Below are 23339 nucleotides of genomic sequence, written 5' to 3' on the forward strand. Positions count from 1 at the left end.
ATAAACATTATTTGGTTGAAAACACTGTATATATGTAATATATGGAAAGCGCTGCGTTTAGCGCTGCGTTTAGCGCCAGCCAAAGCGCGCACGCTCATTTGAATTTGGCAGTTGATCACGTGATGCGCTGAACGTTCTAATCACACCGGTGTGATCGTACGCGTCAAAGGGTTTATATCAGGACAATCACATTGTTTTTGTTTTTTTACTTTACGCCCCTGCCCTAATAATATCAACATTTTAAAATGTATTTTAATTCAGAACATTACAATTTGTTCATCATAATAGAGGTGTATTCAAGAATACATAGGAATTTTTGATAGATCCATATATTTCTAATTCATTTTACATCAGTTTTTCATTGTTTCAGTGTTCAAAATCCTAAAAAAAGAAACTTTATGATTCTTTCCAGGTCTAAATAAAAAATGTCAAAGTAGTCTCAGACTTTTGAAACCCACTGCAGGTGCAGGGAGTGTTGGAGTGGCACTTTAGCACCCTGTAGACACAAGGTCTGTTGAATTGTATGGAGATACAGGTGTTTTTTCACTTTAGTGATGGCTTAAAAATCTAAATCCCCATTTTCATAATTGAGAATGAAGTAACTCACTATCAAAGGAATGTTGTGTGAACTGACCGCAAATAGACCTTGCCTGTGCAAGCTGATTATTTAGGAGAGGATAACATGAGGAATTCCTAGTAACCTCCATTCTCTGTACTACATTTTCAAACAAACAGGCGCAACAAAACATCTGTGCTTAAACCCCCTTGAGCTGAATACTGGCCCTTCATGTACTCCTTTCCCATATTGACCAACTGTTGGTGTTGATTTATCTGTTTGCCTCTTGCGCAGTGTTCATTTTTCAATAGCTATACCAATATTACCCAATCCACTTTTATAATGCATTGTAGCTCAGTCTGACAGAAGTGTTAGTGGGTGTGTGTCCTCAAGCTCAGACCTAATGCATTAATGTCTAAGAGAGAATGCTATGTTTTGACATGTTCTATATATACCAACATCTCACCACAGCATTATAAAGATAAGAGGTAAAATAAACTGTAGAATTTCCTCTGATGAGCTGCTTCTCATGCCCGAAAGACACAATATCAATGACCTTTACTTATTTTCAAAATATAAAAATAATAATTTATAAAAAAAAAAAAAAATGTAGAAATATTTTTCTTTATTTTTTGTCAGTGTACCAATTACAACAAGAAGCACCAAGACCAAAGAGGATCACATGTCCTCAGGAGGTAAGTACGGGAAAATGTGTATAAACACTCCCAAGGTTTTTCAAACATGACTCATATTGATTTAGTCTGCATATCTTTTACTAAACACTGGAGCAGATGTTCAGACTGTCTCCATGTTCACAAAATGTTCATCTCGTTAGAAAAGACTTACCTGTTACGAAAACCTTATGACCAGTTTGACAAAGTGATTTGTCTTGCAAACTGTATTTCTCAATGTATTTCTCTCTCTTACGTTCTTCTTTCTGGCTTGCAGATGGAAAGCAGACCCAAATACTATGGTAGAGAGTGAGTGTCTAACTTTATTAGTAGTGCTTTGGAAGCAAAGCATCAATATTACTATTCCTCTTCAAGTATGCGTGGGAAATTTGCAGTGAGTTAGCAGAATTTATTATTTAAGACCATTATGAGTGGCGGCGCTCATTGATTTTGTGTAGTGATGTGTGTGAGGGTGCTAATATGAGTGTATGAGGGAGAGAGAAAAGGACTGTGATTTATGTTGTGTCAGTTGAGTTAGAGTGTCTGTGCATGTGAATATATGAGCGTGTGTGTGTGTCTGTGTGTGTGTGTGTGTGTGTGTGTGTGTGTGTGTGTGTGTGCACCAGGGTAAATCATGGTGTCTCTGTACAGGTTCCATGGTCTGATTTCCAGAGAGCGTGCAGATGAACTGCTGGCTGCGACAGAAGGTGCTTATCTCATCAGAGAGAGTCAGAGACAACCAGGAACTTATACACTTGCTTTGAGGTACATGCCATCTATTCTTTTATCCTTTCCCTAATTATTCTCGCTCATCCATCCATCCATCCATCCATCCATCCATTCAAATCATTCTAAGATGCTTATTTCAAGAAACATTTCTTCTTATTTAAAAACAGTTGTGCTGCTTAATTTTTTTGTGGAAACTATGATTTATTTGAAATAGAAATCTATTGTAACCATGTAAAAGGTATAACTGTCACTTCTGATCATTTTAAAGGGTTAGTTCACCCAAAAATGAAAATTCTGTCATTAATTACTCGCCCTCATGTCGTTCTACACCTGTAAGACCTTCGTTCATCTTCAGAACACAAATTAAGATATTTTTGATAAAATCCGATGGCTCAGTGAGGCCTTCATAGCCAGCAAGACAATGAACTCTTATAATGTCCAGAAAGCTACTAAAGACGTATTTAAAATAGTTCATGTGACTACAGTGGTTCAACCTTAATGTTATGAAGCGACGAGAATACTTTTTGTGCACCAAAAAACAAAATAAGGACTTTATTCAATAATATCTGGTGATGGGCGATTTCAAAACACTGCTTCATGAAGCTTCGAAGCTTTACGAATCTTTTGTTTCGAATCAGTGGTTTGGAGCGTGTGTCAAACTGACAAAGTCACACCCCCCCAGTGGTGAACCATTGAAATTTTATGATGCAACGAAGCCTCGTTTACTGAAATCATGTGACATTGATACAAGCTTCGAACCACTGACCAACCAAATCTTCGAAACAAAAGATTTGTAAAGCTTCAAAGCTTCATGAAGCGGTGTTTGGAGATCGCCCATCACTAGATATTGTTGAATAAACTCGTTTTTTTTTGGTGCACAGAAAGTATTTTTGTCGCTTCATAACATTAAGTTTGAACCACTGTAGTCACATGAACTGTTTAAATATGTCTTTAGTTCCTTTCTGGGCATTGAAAGTGTTAATTGTCTTGCTCTCAATGCAGGCCTCACTGAGCCATCAGATTTTATCAAAAATATCTTAATTTGTGTTCTGAATATGAACGAAAGTCTTACGGGTGTGGAACAACATGAGAGTGAGTAATTAATGACAGAATTTTGATATTTGGGTGAACTAAAGCTTTAATGAATCCATGCTGAATGAAAGCATTAACTTCTTTAAAAAAAATCTTACAGACCCCAAACCTTTGAACAATATTATTATATTATATTATATTATATTATATTATATTATATTATATTATATTATATTAATATATTTGTTGTAAAATGTTTTTTTTTTTTTTTTTACAAATTGTGAAAATATTATATGAATATATATGAATATATTTTGTTTTATAATATACAGTATTATTATAATATTATCAGAATAATATTATATCATACTGCATTATAATATACAGTAATATAATATGCAGTACTACTTGTCTATCACTCAGATTTGGTGGCCAGACTCTGAACTACCGACTCTTTCATGATGGAAAGCACTTTGTGGGAGAAAAACGTTTCGAGTCGGTTCATGATCTGGTTACAGATGGTCTCATCACTCTCTATATTGAGACCAAGGCAGCAGAGTACATTGCCAAGATGACCACAAACCCCATCTACCAGCACCTGGGCTATACCTCTCTCCTGAGGGACAAAATCACTCACCGACTCAACCGGACCCGCTCTGAGCCCAAAAAAGTTACTTTCCAACACGAGGACAAGGTAATGTGCATACCTCTTAAGATACCACGTTACTAAAGTTTACAGCATGTGTGTCAGCAATGTATGATAATTTAATATTATAATAAGATGAAAATATAATAAGATATCATATACTGCATAATCATAAGACATTATAATAAAACCTTGGTTGTTTATGCCAAATTAATCATAAAAGTGCATTGTTTTTTGTGGAATCCCACAGGGCTTTGTTTTAGGACCTCTGTTGTTTTCATTGTATATGTTAATTATAGGCTAATCAGTAGACTTGGGATAAATTTGGCACATTTCAGCACTCAACACTAACTAGAAATAATGCTGTCAATTCTGTTTTATTTCCTCTATTTGAGTCGTTCTTGGTATTTGGTATGACATTTACATGCAGAACTCAGTCAGAGAGTTAATTGTAAAAACACATCTCTGTGTCTGCGTGTAGTGATAACAGGGCATTGACACTGGCACTGCTTCATTATGAATGGGCCTGTAGATGTTATCAAGGTTTTACTGATAAGAGTTAACACAGGCACCTTATCCATTCATTTTGTGTTTGTTTTTTTAGTATTAGTCACACATTTTCTTTTCACCAAATCATTGCGTCAGGCACTGTCCTTTCACGAATCATTGTTAGAATGGTATTTAGACCAATAAGGAGCATTTCTTTTGGTGTATTTGGAAGATTAGAAGAGTGTGAGAATGTTTAAGCATTAGGGTGTGCATTTTTGATGAAAGATAATGCCACGAATGTGTTGCCTCCTCTCTCATTCATCAGACGCACTGTCTGGTTCACTGACAGGAGAGTTTTATCAATTCAGTCAGATCTACTGCTACCTCTTTATGAATGCTGTTACCTCACTCTTGAGGTGAAATAGCTCTTCATGAGAGCTCTGTGAAATAAAGTGATGATCAAACATTTGTTAATTAGTCAACGGAAGTGTAGTTTGTTTATCACCCACAGTCATGTTTGCATAGGGCAAATTTGTTTTTGTTACCGACACCAGGCAGAGAATTTTAATTAGCTAAGGATTTTAATTGATATAAATTAAAGGGTTAGTTCACCCAAAAATGAAAATTCTGTCATTTATTACTTACCCTCATACCGTTTCACACCCGTAAGACCTTCTTTAATCTTCAAAGCACAAATTAAGATATTTTAGTTGAAATCTGATGGCTCCGTGAGGCCTGCATAGGGAGCAATGACACTTCCTCTCTCATGATCCATAAAGGTACTAAAAAGTACAGTACAGTGGTTCAATATTAATATTATAAAGCGACGAGAATATTTTTGGTGCGCCAAAAAAACAACATAATGACTTATTTAGTGATGGTCGATTTCAAAACACTGCTTCAGGAAGCATCAGAGCACAATGAATCAGTGTGTCAAATCTGCAGTTCTGAGCGCCAAAATCACGTGATTTCAGTCGTTGGCAGTTTGACACACGATCCGAATCATGATTCGACACACTGATTCATTTGTGCTCCGATGCTTCATGAAGCAGTGTTTTTAAATCGACCATCACTAAATAAGTCGTTTTTTTTTTTTTTTGGTGCACCAAAAATATTCTTGTCACTTTATAATATTAATACTGAACCACTGTACTCACATCAACTGATTTAAATATGTTTTTAGTTCATTAATGGATCTTGAGAGAGGAAATGTGATTGATTCCTATGAAGGCCTCACTGAGCCATCAGAATTCCACTAAAATATCTTAATTTGTGTTCTGAAGATTAACGAAGGTCTTACGGGTGTGGAACGGCATGAGGGTGAGTAATTAATGACAGAATTTTCATTTTTGGGTGAACTAACCCTTTAACTCAACACCCTTCAACAAGTGATTTTTTTTTTTTTTTTTGTCTCACAGCTTTGTTCACATATCCACTAGGGGGCAGCCTCAACAAGCTGCCAAACTGTGAATATGGATTTGTATACAGTATATACTTCAAAAGATCTGATTCACTTTAGTATTAGAGTATTCTCAGACTAATAATGCAGAGATTCATGATAATAACAGTGCAGTTCTAATTTTAATATTTGTTGTTGTGATATATTTCTACTTTGTTACAGTGTGGCTATAATTCTTCCAGTAGCCTTGTAGTTTTCACAGGTATTAAAGGATTTATTCATATTTTTAATTAACTTTTATTTTATATTTTCTGTTTTCATTTTGATTTTAAGTTTTAGTAATTTAATCTACGTTTGTCAGTTTTATTAGTTTTTTAATTGCTTTAATTTAATTTTATTAGTTTTAGTTATTTTAGTACTTCATCTTATTTTATTTCAGTTAGTTGCCAAGCAAACATATTTATTTCAATGATTTTTAATAGTTTTAGATTTAGGTCACAATAACAACTCCATTGTGTTTTAACAGTGTAATTGTTATGAATCTAAGGCTATTTATGACAATTGGCTCATCCTGGAAGGCTTAGCTAATTTGTTACAATAAATTGTAATTATCATCAACCTAACGATCAAATTATTATTTAAAGTAATGTTTTTTCTCTTGAAATTTTACAGTGACCTGACCTCACACACCCTGAAATCCTTTTAACTTTAAATCTTGATTTACCCGTGTCTGACCATTTACAGGTCACATTTAGGGAGCAGAATCGGGGTGTGTCTTTCTATGACGGCGGTGTGATAATCTGTAAGAATCCCTCACCTTGCCTGTCTGGTCATCTGCGCAGCTCAGAGTTCACATGGCTCTCTTCCTCTAATAACAATAAGCGCTGAAGTGTTCTGCTGGCCTGGCAAGTTCCACCTAAAACCACTCGCTGCTGATGGATCGGAGTTATTAGAATTAGCGCTGAGCTTTGTGGTCATTTATCATTGTTGTTTACATTACATTTTAGCACTGCAGCTTTTAAAATGAAGGATAGGAATGATCTGTTTTTTCTTTCCTGCGTTTGCCTTACAAATTAGTCATAATAATGCCTCTTTCAGTCACAGTGTATTGGTGGTTTCTTTATTTGGCCAGTTTGACAAAATTCATTTTTTGTCCTTCATTCTTAAATGTCTTTTCTTAGAGTATAAATGAGAATCTATTATGTCATTACAGCCACAAGGACTCCAATATCGATCCCTGATATTACAGCTGTGCTGACAGTGATAGACAGTATTTTGAATTAACTGAATAGGGAATTAAATGAATGTAGCACATTTCCCTCTGTGTGTATCGCATAGGATGTATTTTTGTACTGTACATACTTTATATGCCCTAGTTCTGTCTGTCTCCTCATCTGTGGGGTCTCCTCTGTCAATACAAGGGTCTCTGAAAAGAGACTAGGCCTTATTGTCTCTCTTTTGTGTTTGGCTTTTGCGCCTCTTTCATTAGGAGACAAGAAGCCATCTGCCTTAGGACAAAAAGTGCAAGTCTTGCTCATTCACTCACTGTCTGTGAGCCCCATCTCCCTCTTCCCTTGTATCACTGTATGTGACTCCCCAACGTCCCTTTATCTTTTCCTTTGAGTGTATTGCTTAACCCTTAAATGCATGACTGTTTCGCCAATCATTCTTACATATTCGGGTCTTTATCGACCCAGATCAATATCTAACACGGAAGGATCTCTACCTGTCGCGATAATATAAAACTCCTCTGATATTAGAGTAACAATTACAGAAGAATAAAATAAATCATATTTTGTTACCTTTTGGAGCTTGAAAAGGCTCAGTTTGAGCAGATGTTTTATGCCATCATCACTGTCCTCGTCAGAGCTCATTTCCCAGTAAATTCAGCAAATAAAAGGCTAGTTTTATGTTTGAGGTCACAAATATGAGCCCATTCGCGATCTCAAACGTATTCTCAAAACTATATAATTTTCAACATCTTCAAAATCAATATTTTGATCGCTAACAGCTTCACCAGATCCATCCAGTAACAGTTACAGTCATATTTGATTGCGTTCAGTACTTGCTCTGCAGTAAATCGCTGAGCCATTTCATGTTTTTATTATTATTTCGTTTTCTGTCTGAATGAGTCGTCACTTCAACATTGTGTATCAGACATTGCCACCTTGTGGAATAAAGGTGAGTTGCACTTATTCCGTCATCTAAGATTCAGTTATTGTTGTGCAGAAAAAAATATACGTACACTCATACACACCTCGGGTCGTTAGTGACCCTATATAATTTTTTACAAAAAATGAATACAAAAAATGCATTCTTTTATAATTTTATGATTTTTTTTTCTTGTTATATTCTAGAGCTGCACGATTAATCATATCGCAATCGCAATCGCGATGTCAAGCTTGTGCGATTATATGCTCAAAATGCTGCGATTTTATGAAATAAAATAATAATAAGTTAATAAATAAAAAAAATAAAAAATAAAAAAAATACATGTGTGTACACAACAACCCATTATCTGAGAGCTGTTTGCCCATTTTATACACCGCTAATAAAAAGAAGACCAGTCAGTTTCAGTTTAGGCAGTGGCATGTGTGGCGCGCATGGTCATGACTTTTCCGGTGTGCAGCGCAGAGAACGGGTAAAGATGGATGCGGAGCAAACGGTCACTGAACTGGTGGCAAGAAAAAAACGCTACCTCTGTTATATGGCGATATTTTGGCTATAAGATTATAAACCCAGATTAGTAGTGGTTGAAGAGGAAAGAGGATTTAATTCGGTATCGCACGCAGCGCTGTTATCGGTGCGCACATGACGCACATACATACCAGGCTCGCGCGCACAGAGAGAGAGAGAGAGGCGCGTTATAGCTCGCGAACTCCAAATTGATTTCTCTTTCGCGTCCTCAGTGCACTTGGATGGTCACATACACGCATTATGTCAGTCAAAATACCCCTCTCAGCAAGTATTCATGTAAACACATTCAGTTATGTCTTAATTGAACGAGGTGAGAATTCGGATGTATATCTGTCCGATGTGTGCGTGCATGTCTTACTCTTAAAGTGACAGCAACCTATAAATACCTGCTGTTGTCTGTCATGTAAATCACACAACAAAACACAGCTTTAACAAAGATTAATCTATATTAAAGGTCCCGTTCTTCGTGATCCCATGTTTCAAACTTTAGTTAGTGTGTAATGTTGTTGTTAGAGTATAAATAAAATCTGTAAAATTTTAAAGCTCAAAGTTCAATGCCAAGCGAGATATTTTATTTAACAGAAGTCGCCTACATCGAACGGCCAGTTTGGACTACATCCCTCTACTTCCTTCTTTAATGACGTCACTAAAACAGTTTTTTGACTAACCTCCGCCCACAGGAATACACAAGAGTTGCGTTTGTAGAGTGTGTTTGTCGCCATGTCGTCGAAACGCTGTTATTTTCATTTCATTTTCAATCACCGGGTCTGATTCCGGCTCAAATTGATAGGGTAAAATTAAAGACATGTTTACAATAACACTGAGCGCATGCATCTCCACGTTATGGTAAGAGGCGTGACCTTTCCGGGCAAGATGCGCTAAGCTGCTGTCAAATCACAACACAGGAACCGCTGGCACAATCAGAACTCGTTACGTATTTCTGAAGGAGGGACTTCATAGAACAAGGAAGTCATCAGCCCGTTTTTATGACAGTGGAAACAGCGGTATACAGATAAGTAAATTATGTGAAAAATACTGTGTTTTTTTACACGCGAAACATGAACACATGTTATATTGCACACTATAAACACAATCAAAGCTTCAAAAAACCACGAAAAACGGGACCTTTAAATTTATACAATGAACAGTGTCATTTTACATTTAATTATTACATTTCTGTGCATGAAAATTAATACTACAGTTAGACCTTACACTTTATTTGTAACTTTATGTAGTATTTATCTATGCTTGTTGTAATTGGTGTACAGTATTTGTTCTTTTTACAGTCTGTTCACTTGCCTTTAATAATGTATTATTTAGGCTAGCAGTTTATGTTATGGTATCAGAATAGTTTAAGTGGGCTAAGTAATAAATGCAAAGTTAAGTTACCCCCATCCAATTTTATTTTTTGTGCTGATCCGAAAAATGATCCGATCTGTGACGTCATAACCGTGATGTGATCTGAACCGTGAGTTTTGTGATCCGTTGAACCACTACAGATTAGTAAAGAAACAAATATCTTAAATGGGATTATAACAAGTTTGCAGTAATGCAAAGATGTTATTTAATTTCATAAAAATATTTTAATTTGAAAACGCTGTGCATTTGTTTGCTGTTGTTGCTAGTTTGAGTTGAGAAATACACATTTCAGCATTATCAGTAATCTGTGTGTGTATTTTCATTGAGAACCAAGCAAGATGACTCATGATACTATTTGTTTATTATATCGCTATCGCAAATCGCAATCGCAATATTGACCTCAATAATCGCAATATGACATTTTCCCCAAATCGTGCAGCCCTATTATATTCTTTATAATGAATTGATTGAGGAATACCAAGAAGGTTGATGTCTAACTTTAAAAAATGAACGAGGAGGAGGGTAGTGAATGATGTCCCGGGTCACTAAAGACCCGAGGTATGCATTTAAGGGTTAAACGTGTGACCCTCAGTAAGCTACTGTTTTTACTTCAGTGCTGGTATTTCAGTTTATGCTATCTGAACTAGATGTTGGTTTTCAGTCTGAATTAGAAGTAGGCTGATGTATCAGAATAATCGGCCCGTATTCAGCCATTTTGAGATCATCATCATTGGTTGTGCACAACTGTGCTGGCTTAGCTTCTTGTGTTAGGTTATGTTGTAAATGCACTTTTTCTGTTTTCAGACATTTTTTAATGTTTTTTGAGTAAATAAGTTTGAAATAATAGTTAATTTGTTGTAGTTTAGCAATGTTGTAGCAATCTCATTTGAAAAAGAAAAAGAAAAAGAAAGTGCACCTGAAGGCACAGTATGTAAGATATTTGGATTAAAATATCCAAAAAACACTAGAACAGTGTTATATATTTTGTTGACTTAAATTATCCCAAATGTTTCCAAGAATGTTTAAATCCAGGGAAATAAGCAATTTTAACCAGGAGATGGTCCGTGACCAATGTCTTCATTTAACATGCAGTTAAAGGTAGCTAGAGATCGCTAGAGGCCTATTCAAAACAAAGGCGTAGTTTGATGACTCCAAGTTTGAGAGCGGAATCTTGGGACATGTGGTCTTCACCTCAACAGACGGTGCAAAAGAATAGGGATCGGACTCAGGAAGAAATCATGTTCATGGATGCGATTATTAACGTTACTGTAGTATGAAGCAGAGCAGGACCGAGTGTTGTGGGAGCTGAACGAGGCCGCTGGAGCGATTGCACAACACACGCCTCACGAACAGCTGAACTTTTATTATGCCACAGTCGCCGGCGCTGCTTCTGCTCTTCCGGTCATGAGTATGAGGTAACGCAGCTCTGTTTATCATATTGGATACATTTGAGTGTGTTGAAAATGTTATAACATTACTCTGTGCGTTTACTCTGCGGCTGCTGTGAGACACTTGTTTGAGGCACACTGCAGTAAGCTAGATCAATTTTAGAATATCATATATTAAATTCTGGATGGCTTTTGTTGATAAATGGCATGCGATTAATTTTAAAACATATTGTATGATGGAGAAAATTATGTATTACTGTTAATAAAAATAAAGCTGCATCTGATTATGCTATGTTAGCTACTTCACAAAATAATGTTTTTCTCTGAGGCATGGTAAAGCATGGTACTCGCAAAAAATCAAGAAAATTAGATTTAAACAATAAGACTAAATGTGTTGAGCTATATAACAACAATTAGTTTTCTGTCTATAAATGTATCAAAACAGTTGTTCCCTTGTCTATTAAAACATGTAATATATTAAAACGTCTTTGGTGTTTCCATGGTTTTTACAAAATAAAACCGGAAACCGAGGATAACGCGGGTATGACGCCATTGACAGGCGACTCCTCACACGTCCCGGAGCCTTGGATAAAATTGCAATTTTCTCACGATTTACAAATAGTTGGAAACATTTGAGATATTGTAAGTACTCAAGTGAACAAAATATATAACACTGGCCTAGTGGTTTTTGGATATTTTACTGCAAAAATCTTACATATTGCACCTTTAAGTTTCAGTTAAAACATTCAGTTTGCACTTAAGTACTGTTTTTAAAAGTATGCTAAAGTGTAAATTTTTTTAATGGCCAATAGGCTTACCGGCTAATTAGCCATGTTGTTTTTAGCATAGCAGTTTTCTGTATATGATTCTGTGCTTAACATTACTTGAAGAGACTTTCTTGTTTTGTGCTACAACATAAAATACACAGTCATGTTTCAAAACGTGAATTTTGAAATTGTTGTGTGCTTTAAAAAACAAATTTGCTAACATTGTGTTAGCTGCCATTCGCAAACCATTTTAGTCCTCATTTAGAAACTTTTTAGCAAGTAATGCTATAGTAATTACTCCTAAACCAAAAGACTGCTATTGTAAAAATTCCAGAGGGAATCCGTTCCTCAAATATTCTCTTTGGTTTTAGGACTACAAACTGAACAGCTCTATATTGATTAAATAAATTGCCATTATATCGGCCATCAGCTGCATTGTGCCCTAGATATTGGCATCGCCGTGAAAAACCCATATCAGTCGAGCAATAGAACACATGTTAACTGCCCTGTACCCCCAGCACACAAAAATGCGTGTCACTGTGGAGGTCAGCAGCAATAAAAACCACACCAGCGCTTTTTTAGCAGTGCTCATACTTTTACTCAACACAACACTGACAGGTTTCCATTCATCTCCACCTCACTTTTCTAGGAAATCTGGTACATCATGTCTATGTGGCATATCTTGAATATGTGAGCCGTAGCCAGGTTGCTTTTCTTCCTCTTCAGCATTCTTTCTTTTTTACTCATCAGATCTCCATTATTCTTTCCTAATCTCATCATTTTGGTAATTGATGTAATCTTGCAAATGACCGGCCACACATACTAGGCCCTCAGTTGTGCTGTATCTGTGAGGTGAGGAAGTTTCATGTGTGTTCTACACAGGATGTTTCAGCAAATACCCAGACAATGTTGCTGCATTCGGCATCAGCCTCCTGCTGAGAAGGGTCACAGTCCCCCAGCCTGAAAATAAGTCTCGAGTCCTTAGTTACACCTGGTACTTAGTAACATCCGTCTTGGATAATCTGATTATAAAGGTTGATGGTCCTAAGATCAGAAGTTTAATTTCTTTTAAAGACAAATTTATTCGCTTGTTTAAAATGCATGTTTACAAGTTTAAAATGCTTGTTTTAACACAGTGGATGATTGACAGGTACTGTAAGTAGGCAGTACTTAAGGGAAAATGCTGTCATTATTCACTCATCTTCATGTGATTTAAAACCCATAAGGCATTCATTCATCTTCGAAACACAAATTAAGATATATTTCATTTTAATTAAACCTGACATGTTTCTATCCCTCCATTAAAAGTCCATGCAACCAAAATTTTGATGCTTCAAAAAGACATTATAAAAAGTAATCCATATGAACAGTTTAATCCAAGTCTTCTGAAGAGATGTTCACTTTATATATGATGAACAGATTTTATTTAGGCTTTTATTTACAAAGCTGCTTGCTTAATGCGCGAGAACCAATGAGGTTTGTTCATGTGCGTCAAACAAGCACAGTTAAGCTTCCATTCACCATATATGATGTTTCGACTTAACTGTAAAATGATATTGCATGTTTTACAAGAAAATACTATTTCAGTCTTTCTACTTCAGAAGAAAACATCAGAAACTCACAGCACCTAAAAAAAATCTAAAAAGTCTTTAGGGCTGAAACAATTAGTCATCATTATCGACAACGTCGACAATAAAAAATTATCGACAAATATTTATGTTGTCGAATAGGCCTAGTCTTTTGATCTCATATGACATATTTGAAGCCTGTAATAGCGCGGTTTGACCAGTGGGGCGCTGTAGCATAATACTGTATTGCAGCCCTCCCGGATCCAATCCAATAAAAAGAAGACGCTGCGCTTCGGAGTGCATAGTGCAAATGAAGTCGAACCTGTAAAATGTTGGAATTTAGCAAAGCATAAAACATAACAAACAACGTTTAGCATAACTACAAAAAATGCTGTCATGCAGGGCCACCAACTCTCATTCAAACTCTCTGTTCTCACGCCACGTCCATTTTCTCACACAGTTAAAGATACATAGCAGAGCAAAGTGGACACAGGTTACTTTTGATATAAAACAGTCTCAACTTTTAAATTCCGACAATTTTACTATGGGATTCAAACAATACATGTGGTTTTGGCGCTCTTTAAAGGGATAGTTCACCCAAAAATGAAAATTTGATGTTTATCTGCTTACCCCCAGCGCATCCAAGATGTAGGTGACTTTGTTTCTTCAGTAGAACACAAATGATGATTTTTAACCGTTGCCGTCTGTCAGTGGTATAATGCAAGTCAGCGGGAACTTGGACTATAAGAGTAAATAAAACACGACAGACAAATCCAAATTAAACCCTGCGGCTCGTGAAAACACATTGATGTCTTAAGACACGAAACGATCGGTTTGTGCGAGAAACCGAACAGTATTTAGATAATTTTTTACCTCTAATACACCACTATGTCCAACTGCGTTTAGCATCCGGTTAGTGAGGTCACTGCCATTGTCAGAGCACGATCAGACCTCACGAATCGAGTGATGAATGCCTTTGGACATAGTGGTGTATTAGAGGTAAAAAATTATATAAATACTGTTCGGTTTCTCGCACAAACCGATCGTTTCATGTCTTAAGACATCAATGTGTCGTCACGAGCCGCAGGGTTTAATTTGGATTTGTCTGTCGTGTTTTATTTACTCTTATAGTCCAAAGTTCCCGCTGACTTGCATTATACCACTGACAGACGGCAGCGGTTGCAGTTAAAAATCATCATTTGTGTTCTACTGAAGAAACAAAGACACCTACATCTTGGATGCACTGGGGGTAAGCAGATAAACATCAAATTTTCATTTTTGGGTGAACTATCCCTTTAATATGGCGTGATAGATCGTTGTAGCGCCTCAGGTCAAGCGGCACGTGAACTTATTATTTCTTCCTCTTTTCTGCTATTACAGCATGAAATAAACATGAATGAACATCAAAAAGTATGTTGAAAGATACAGTACAACTTACTGAAATGAATCCATCTCTAATGTAATCAGAGTTTTAACCGCAGAAAGACATCAGTAAAACAGCTTGCAAACAAATATGTCACAAAATGTTACATTTACCTCAGGAAAGCCATTCAATGACATTAAACTCGATAGTAGGGGCATTAGAGAGGGGCATTTTTCAAACAAATATGCTCAGTATTACATATTCATATTTTTACTCTTATTAAAAAGTTATTATTACACTTCCCAGACTTAATAAAAACACAGTACCAGTCATTGTAACAGCTGGACTATTGATGACTTCTGAGGAGGAAAGAAAACCTGAAGGAGATTGGTCTATTCAGTTGGCACGAAATTCATTAAAAATACGCTTTCAAAAGCTGAAGTGATTTTTATTTACTTAGCTAAAGTATAACTCAATATTTTAACCAATTTCTAAAGTGGAATAATCAAACAAAGCATACTGATTAATCACCGTAATAATCAACGATTAGTCAAAATAATCATTTGTTGCAGCCCTAAAGTCTAGGTGCACAACCACAATAATCCAAATAGGCAAAAAGTTGCAAAAAGGCCCACAGACTATAAAGATAAAAAAGACAACAAAAAATTCTCAGCTTTATGGAGGAACGATAAATGTTCAACTTTCTTCAGTGCCTGTCTACTTCAAAATTTCATATTTAATTCAATGTATTACTTGCCATTTCTTTGTAATTATTTGTAGCAATTTCTCAGTGAACATTGGTTTAAAGCAAATCCTACACCAGTTGTTTTTCAGTGACCCCCAAATGTGGATTGAGTTATCCAGATCACAAAGTGTTTTGAATCATGTTTTGCGCTACCCACTTTTGATTAGATTACCTGAAACGGATCATAAGACCAGGTTTAAATGGGGTCTAAGCAAGTCTGAATCCCCAAACAAGGGATTCTGGCACTATAGGATTTTTCCGTGATGCAGGATTACGACTGTAAGCTGCCTAAATCATGACATGATTTGTAACTGAAGTTACGATCAGAAGTGAAGAGATAGAGAGAGGACTAGAAGGCTAAACCACATAAAAGTATACATGCTAGACAGGGACTAGAGAGAGAACTGACTCTTCTTGCATGTAAAGCTGAGCTCTTTGGCTTTGAGATGTCGGATTATCCGTGCTCAAGGGAACTGCAGTGGAATCGTGTCTGGAAGTGCTGTGTTCCATTCAGGCCATGCCTCCTCCAAATAAGTTACTGTACCTGTATGATAAGATCTCAGAGTTGAACCGTGTCAGAAAAAAATAATCTTAATTTTGTCAGATAACACTTAAGCAAAATATGGTCTTCAAAGTGTCTGAATAATTTTTGGTTCCAAATTTTTATCAGTTTTACTGGTAGTCCACTGTATGAATAATTTTTGGGTATAATATGTCACAGTTTACTTTATTTTGCTATCCAGACTTACATAACTGAACTATAGTGTCCTGCACCCACTAGTAAACATATATCAAAAATTATATCTAGTGTCTGAATAATTTTTGGTTTGACTGATATATATATATATATATATATATATATATATATATATATATATATATATATATATATATATATATATATATATATATATATATATATATATATATATATATATGTATATTTGTCCGCATGTCAGGTGTGGGGCTCCATAATAGTTAACAGTAATAACCCTGCTGTGTTCTGGATTCCATTGATCCCACTGTAGAAACCTGCTGAGATGTATCTACAAGACTGACACATTCACTCCTCCCAATGTCTTTCTCTCTCATGTTGCCATTCTCTCAGAGTGCTGAATGTGTGCTATTGTTTGAGACACACTCCTGCCCCCAGGCAGCCCACCCACCACGCCCCAACCCCCAGCCCCCAGCCCCCAGCCCCTGCCCTGCCTATGCAGGACCAGGCTGTTCCCCTTCTCATTCGGCCCAGATTGCCAAGGAGTGAAGGACTGACTCAGTTCCAGCACAACAGTTACCACTGTTATCCCCCAATTCTGCATCATTCTCATCTTCCTCTGCAGAGGAGATGCAGGATCTTTCGAGGCCCAGGGCCCTGGTTGTTGGCACTAAAGGGTCAGCAAAAGGTGAATTAGCCCCTCACAAAGCTAAGCAGAAGGACCGTAAGCACCAGGAGTTGTTGGCGTTAGCTCTGGGAGTGAATCTGGGCAGTAAAGGTGTCCTCCTCTGGAAGCCTCTAAAGATTTTGGCTTGTTCACAGATCACCCCGTCACCGCTGAGCAGACGCACCACACTCAAGGACGGACCGGAGAAACACTGCAACTACGAGAAGATCCACAACTTTAAGGTAAGTGTTACGACTACTGTACATCATGTCAGAGTTATGGCAACTACACTACCATTCAAGAGTTTGGGGTGAGTAAGATTAAATTCAGCAAAGATGCATTAAATTGATCAAAAGTGGCAAAGAATTCTGAGTTTCCCAATAAAAATATTAATCAACATTGATAATAATAATAAATGTTTCTTGAACACCAAATCAGAATATTAGAAGGAATTCTGAAGGATCATGTGACACTGAGGACTGGAGTAATGATGCAGAAAATTCAGCTTTGCCATCACAGGAATAAATTACATTTTAAAATATGTAAAAATAGAAAACAGTTATTTTAAATTTGAATTATATTTCACAATATTACTGTTTTTACAGTTTTTTGATCAAATAAATGCAGCCTTGGTGAGCATAAGAGAATTCTTTAAAAAAAAAAACATTAAAAAATTGACTGACCCCAAACCTTTGAACGGTAGTGTACAAATTACTGACTATTAAAAACTGTTTATCTGATCATATACTCTCAGTTGATGTCATGTAAAAAGAACCAAAATGGCAGCAACTTCAACAGGTAAAGGTTGCTGGGTAACAACCTCTACACATATTTCTATTTGAAATGCTATTTTATTACACCCAATGCAACCTGGTATGCATTCATTAGGCCCTATTATACACGTGGCGCCAGGTGCGACACAAGTGTTTTTTGCTAGTTTCAGCCAGACGCAGTTATCATTTTCACATCCTGCACCACGTTGTTTAAATAGCAAATGCATTTGCATCCATTTGTGCATCCATGGGCATACTGGTCTGAAAGCGAGGTGTGTTCAGGTGCATTGTTGGCGCATTGCTATTTTGAGGCAACTGAAATAGACTGCGCCATTGACCAACTGAAACCTGGTCTAAAGTCAATGGCGCAATATTTGTTTTGTTATTTAAAGAGTGCATTAGTAATATGCGCCTATAGGCGAGTGCACAACGCGTGTACGCTCTGCTTATTACACACACAGGGACGCACAGCAGCTCACAAATGTGCCAAATGTTAAAAATAAAAGTATTGTGTGCATGAAGATAAAAATGCTTTGGTGGAATCCGGCTTGTCGCGTAGATGGTCGTGAGCTTTAACCTCACGGACGAGCAGATCCGTTTCCTCGCTAGAGAAGCGTGCAGTATTTCCGCTTGCAAATTCCATCATGTTATAGCGAATTCGCCATGGCGCATTTTAAAGGAATCGGGAGATGACGCTCTGAGTATGATCCATAATACGATGAAAATAAATATGTTGAAAGAATAAGTAAGAGTCCGAGGATGTCAAATATAATTGCGATCATTTTGACATGAAGTAAATTTTACTGTTAACACAAATGTTTCATGCAGAATTATCAGTTATTTTAGTCAACGGCCTGTATTAAATGTTGATATTTGACATACTGAAGATGTTTTGTGAAGTCTTGTGCATGTATATGTTTGTGATTTCTCAAATGTTCTGATTGGATGGTTAATTTATTTCAAAATGACCAAAACTTTTTGATTGTGAGCATGATTTTATTGCACTCTATATTTGCTGCTACTATGAGGTTGTTCGAATGTTTACTAATGTTTCGTTCAAATGTTTATGTGCTGACAGCATTTAAATGCATGGTACTGTCAGCCTTGTATCAATAAGCCTAAATCTATCCTATGAGCCTAATTGCCTAGGCTTTTAATCCATTAACAGCGCTATTGACTGATAAGATTGATCGCACAAATCAATAACCTCTCGCTGCTGAGCTGCTGAATGGAGTCTCCCATTTCATGCCTTTTCTGTTTCTGAAAAATGACTGAGGCTGAGAATGAACAGTGTATCGTCATCTGACTTCCTTTTTTAAACCCTAAAAGAGCAAAACAAAGCAATCATCTGACTTCAGCATGTCACTTGGATGCTTCCTTGTAACATCTTCCTCATGCTGTCACCTGCAGTCATAAGAGCATCATGGATTATTCAGTATCCACCTCCCTCATAAGTGTTCTCACACAGGCTGTGTTCCAAAACCTAGTGAGCTCACTCGGTAGGTAGAGTTTTTAAGGTATCACTGGCGTGCAACTGAAGCAAAGACAATGTAATTTATGTTGGCTCCTGAGATATTTTCTTTTGACCGAATGTATCCTTCAAGAAAGCAATCCCAGAATGCAAAAGGCTGCACCCGAACTCGCATACTCTCTTGAGTAGGTACTTATTTTAAAGGTGCCATCGAACGTTTTTTTTAAGTCTAAGGTGTCCCCTGAATGTGTCTGTGAAGTTTCAGCTCAAAATACCCCATAGATTTTTTTTTTATTAATTTTTTTAACTTCCTATTTTGGGGCATAATTAGAAATGCGCCGATTCATGCTGCGGCCCCTTTAAATGCTCACGCTCCCCACCCCCGGAGCTCGCAGTGCTTAAACAGTGCGTAAACAAAGTTTACACAGCTAATATAACCCTCAAATGGATCTTTACAAGATGTTCGTCATGCATACTGCATGATTGCATTGGATTATGTGAGTATTGTATTTATTTGGATGTTTACATTTGATTCTGAATGAGTTTGAGGTTTTGCTTCGTGGCTAAAGCTAACATTACACACTGTTGGAGAGATTTATAAAGAATGAAGTTGTGTTTGTGCATTATACAGACTGCAAGTGTTTAAAAAATGAAAATAGCGACGGCTTTTGTCTCCATGAATACAGTAATAAACGATGGTAACTTTAACCACATTTAACAGTACATTAGCAACATGCTAACGAAACATTTAGAAAGACAATTTACAAATATCACTAAAAAATATCATGTTATCATGGATCATGTCAGTTATTATCACTCCATCTGCCATTTTTCGCTATTGTCCTTGCTTGCTTACCTAGTCTGATGATTCAGCTGTGCACAGATCCAGACGTTAGTACTGGCTGCCCTTGTGTAATGCCTCGATCATGGGCTGGCATATGCAAATATTGGGGGAGTACACCCCGACTGTTACATAACAGTTAGTGTTATGTTGAGATTCGCCTGTTCTTCGGAGGTCTTTTAAACAAATGAGATTTATATAAGAAGGAGGAAACAATGGAGTTTGAGACTCACTCTATGTCATTTCCATGTACTGAACTCTTGTTATTTAACTATGCCAATATAAATTCAATTTTTAATTCTAGGGCACCTTTAAATAAGTAATTACTTCACAATTACTTCACAACGTTCTATATAGTATGAATGTAATCTGGACGTACTACATTCGCCATGTTGCCCTTATCACATGACCTACCAGCATCAGTTATGTTGCTTCACTGCCATTCACAAATCCCCTCTCGTGGCCTCATGGGATAGTAGTCCATCGTATGCACACCTCAGAATCTTGCCGGAAGTAGAAGGTCATCCGGGTACTTTTTGCCTACTCCTTTATGAGTACTGTGAATTCGGACATACTTCTTTTGTAACATACTGTTTTTCGCTTACTATATAGTAAGGAAGTATGCGATTTCGGCTGCAGCCAAAGATTAAATCCACGATGGTGGACAAATAACAGAGAAATATTTATTATTGATTGTAAATACTTCATTTTCTTTGATGCTAAAAATAATGAATAAAAACTGTAATGTTTAGAAGTAATACAATTGCCCATATTTTATGTGTGCTATGTATATTGCGTGCTATTTGTGAGATGTCACTTGTTGAGTATCATTTCAATTAGAATGTAGACAGATCACTAGGCTTTGTAACAGCCAGTAATTGTGGACACAGATGAAGAGTTTTCTCATTATGATATTTATATTTCAGCATTCATTCACCTGGGCATTGTTCCAAAACCCTGTGTGTTGCGTTTTTTCTTTTGTACATCTTTGAGCTGTGTTTTGACAGCACAAGGGCGTGCATGGGAACATGCTTTGCGTGTGACTTTCGGCAACTTGGTAACAGATGCCAGACATTATTTTCCGTAGCAATCCTATAATCTGACTCACATGTATTATAATTTAAAATAAAAGAAAAAAATCAGGGCTATACCCTATTTACATTCTTTAGTACCATCCTCTAGTCTTTACTTCAGGCTTGATTTTTTTTCTTCTGAATTTTGGCTAGAAGAAATGTCTCTGAGTTTGTGTCTGTCATCAAACTGACCCTTGAGTTCTTGGTTGCCGTGTCAGGGTTTCACAGAGATGGAGGGGTTGACACTTCCTTGAGCTATAACAACTTAACTCATCACTGGCTATTGTTTTCTAAACTACATTAAACGCCATGCATGTGACAATACACTGAATTTAAGACCCAAGAGTTAGTGTACGCACATTTTGCCTTAATGGTCATGCAGGCAAAAGTTTTAACCTATTTAGTCATATTTCCTGGTCCTTTCCAGAACTTTTTTGATCATTGCATGGGAGCAAGTGGCAAATGTAAACTTAATTTATTTATTTATAAATTTATTTATTTGTTTATTCATTAATTCATTCATTCTTTAATTTTAATTGATTTATTTATTTTTTACTTTATTCATATTTAATATTTGTGATTTGTTTGGTGGAATTTATTTTTTGTTTTGTGTTTTGATTTTTTTTTTTTCTTAAAATATTTTGGAGTGGCAAATTGAAGTTAAATGAATTGTTTTAATATATATATATATATTTTTTTTTTGTAATTTCTTTGGTTTTGTCTTATGTTTTTGTTTTGTTTTAAATGCATGTTTTAAAAATTGAAATTAAAGGTACACTATGCAACTTCTGGCCCTCTAGTGGTTAAAACCGCATGTATTTTGCAGAAGAACATTGTTTTGGTTGTGCTTCAGCTCTGCGTGACTGTCTAGATAATTACGGTTATCCTGCTTATAAAACATTCACTACCTGGCTAAAGAGATATAACCAGTTGAGATGGAAAGGATCTCAACTGACTAGCTGAAGACATTACTGTAGCTTTACCCATTAATAGACACAGCATTTTCTTGAAAATAAATTCCAGCACATCACTACCACAACCATAATGAAATGAACCTTCACAATAATATTTTACAATGAACTCTGTTAGAGAGCTACATATGACAATTAGGGCTGCACAGCGATTAATCATTTGCAAAATAAAAGTCTGTGTTTACGTAATATATGCGTGTGTTCTGTTTGTAATAATTATGTATATATAAATACATGCACATACATGTATAAATTTAAGAAATATATACATGTATAAATAAATATACATATTTATATATATTTTATATTACATATAAATATAAATATTTTATATATAAATATAATTTTTTCTTAAATATATACATGTATGTGCATGTATTTATATATACATAATTATTATACACAGAACACACACATATATTACATAAACACAGACTTTTATTTTGCAAGCGATTAATCGTGATTAATCGTTGTGCAGCCCTAATGGCAATTTATCTGTTCAATAAAATACCTTATTCACTTATTGAGTTATAAAAATGCCATTTTGCTTCACTTTTACAACAATTTCAAATCCCTCAGTTCTCGCCATCTCTGAAAAGCCAAGCCAATGTTGATTCTTGTTTTATTACGAGCTCTGTCACATCCTCTTTTTGCCAGAAGACTCTCCTCTGTTCAGCGTTTGTTTAAAATGGGTGATTCCCCGAAGGTTTGAGATTTAGCTGCTCCATGTCAACCTTTCTCGCTCATTGTGACAACTAACCTATGCCATTCCCACACCATATACACGTCAAAGTAGCAACTTTTCTCCATTTACGGATTTGACGAGACACACAGGCGAGTGACGTATGTACACAATTTCCAGCGAAAACCATCCCATCTGGGTTAAAATATACTTAAATTAATAAGTATTTAAATAACACTTAAAATAGGCTTACCATAGTGAATCAGAGTAAGGAAAAACACATTTTGAAAGCAGTATTAATGATGTATTGATTCATTATTTAAATGTGGTTAATTTTGAATAAAAAAAGGTTAGTGTACCTTTAAATAAAAACAAAATTACATTTTAATCTATTTAATCTAAATTTGCTCATTTCTTTAGGAAAAAATAAAATAAAATACTGAACTTAAACAAATTTGGGAACATGCCAAAGTTTATAATATAATAATGCCAGTGATTCTTTATACATTATAGGTCTAAGTATAAATGTGTAGTCTGTTGATTTAATCTTTATGTTTGAACAGTCTGAGTGAGTTATGAGTTATGTGTGTTATTAATCAAGTACAGTGAGAATTACACTGGAAACGTCATCATTCATTTTCTGTGGAACTTTCATTGTGATCTTTAACTGGAAATGAAAATGTAGATATATACAAATCACCGGCCTTGTGTGTGTGCATGTGTTTTGACGTGTGTGC

The 23339-nt window shown here is 36.0% G+C and overlaps 1 protein-coding gene across 2 annotated transcripts in view; it reads left to right on the forward strand.

Annotated features, from left to right (window-relative positions):
• chn2 (chimerin 2) overlaps positions 1-23339 on the forward strand; it is a 65319-nt gene that overhangs the window by 28965 nt on the left and 13015 nt on the right. For both annotated transcript variants that reach the window (XM_048153204.1, XM_048153205.1), the window contains 5 exons: positions 1196-1251; positions 1505-1536; positions 1879-1992; positions 3412-3682; positions 16947-17033. In XM_048153204.1, coding sequence (XP_048009161.1) covers positions 1196-1251; positions 1505-1536; positions 1879-1992; positions 3412-3682; positions 16947-17033 — 560 coding nt within the window. The remainder of the gene's footprint in view (positions 1-1195; positions 1252-1504; positions 1537-1878; positions 1993-3411; positions 3683-16946; positions 17034-23339) is intronic.

This window comes from Megalobrama amblycephala, linkage group LG13, assembly GCF_018812025.1.
Source record: "Megalobrama amblycephala isolate DHTTF-2021 linkage group LG13, ASM1881202v1, whole genome shotgun sequence".
NCBI classification, from domain to species: Eukaryota; Metazoa; Chordata; class Actinopteri; order Cypriniformes; family Xenocyprididae; genus Megalobrama; species Megalobrama amblycephala.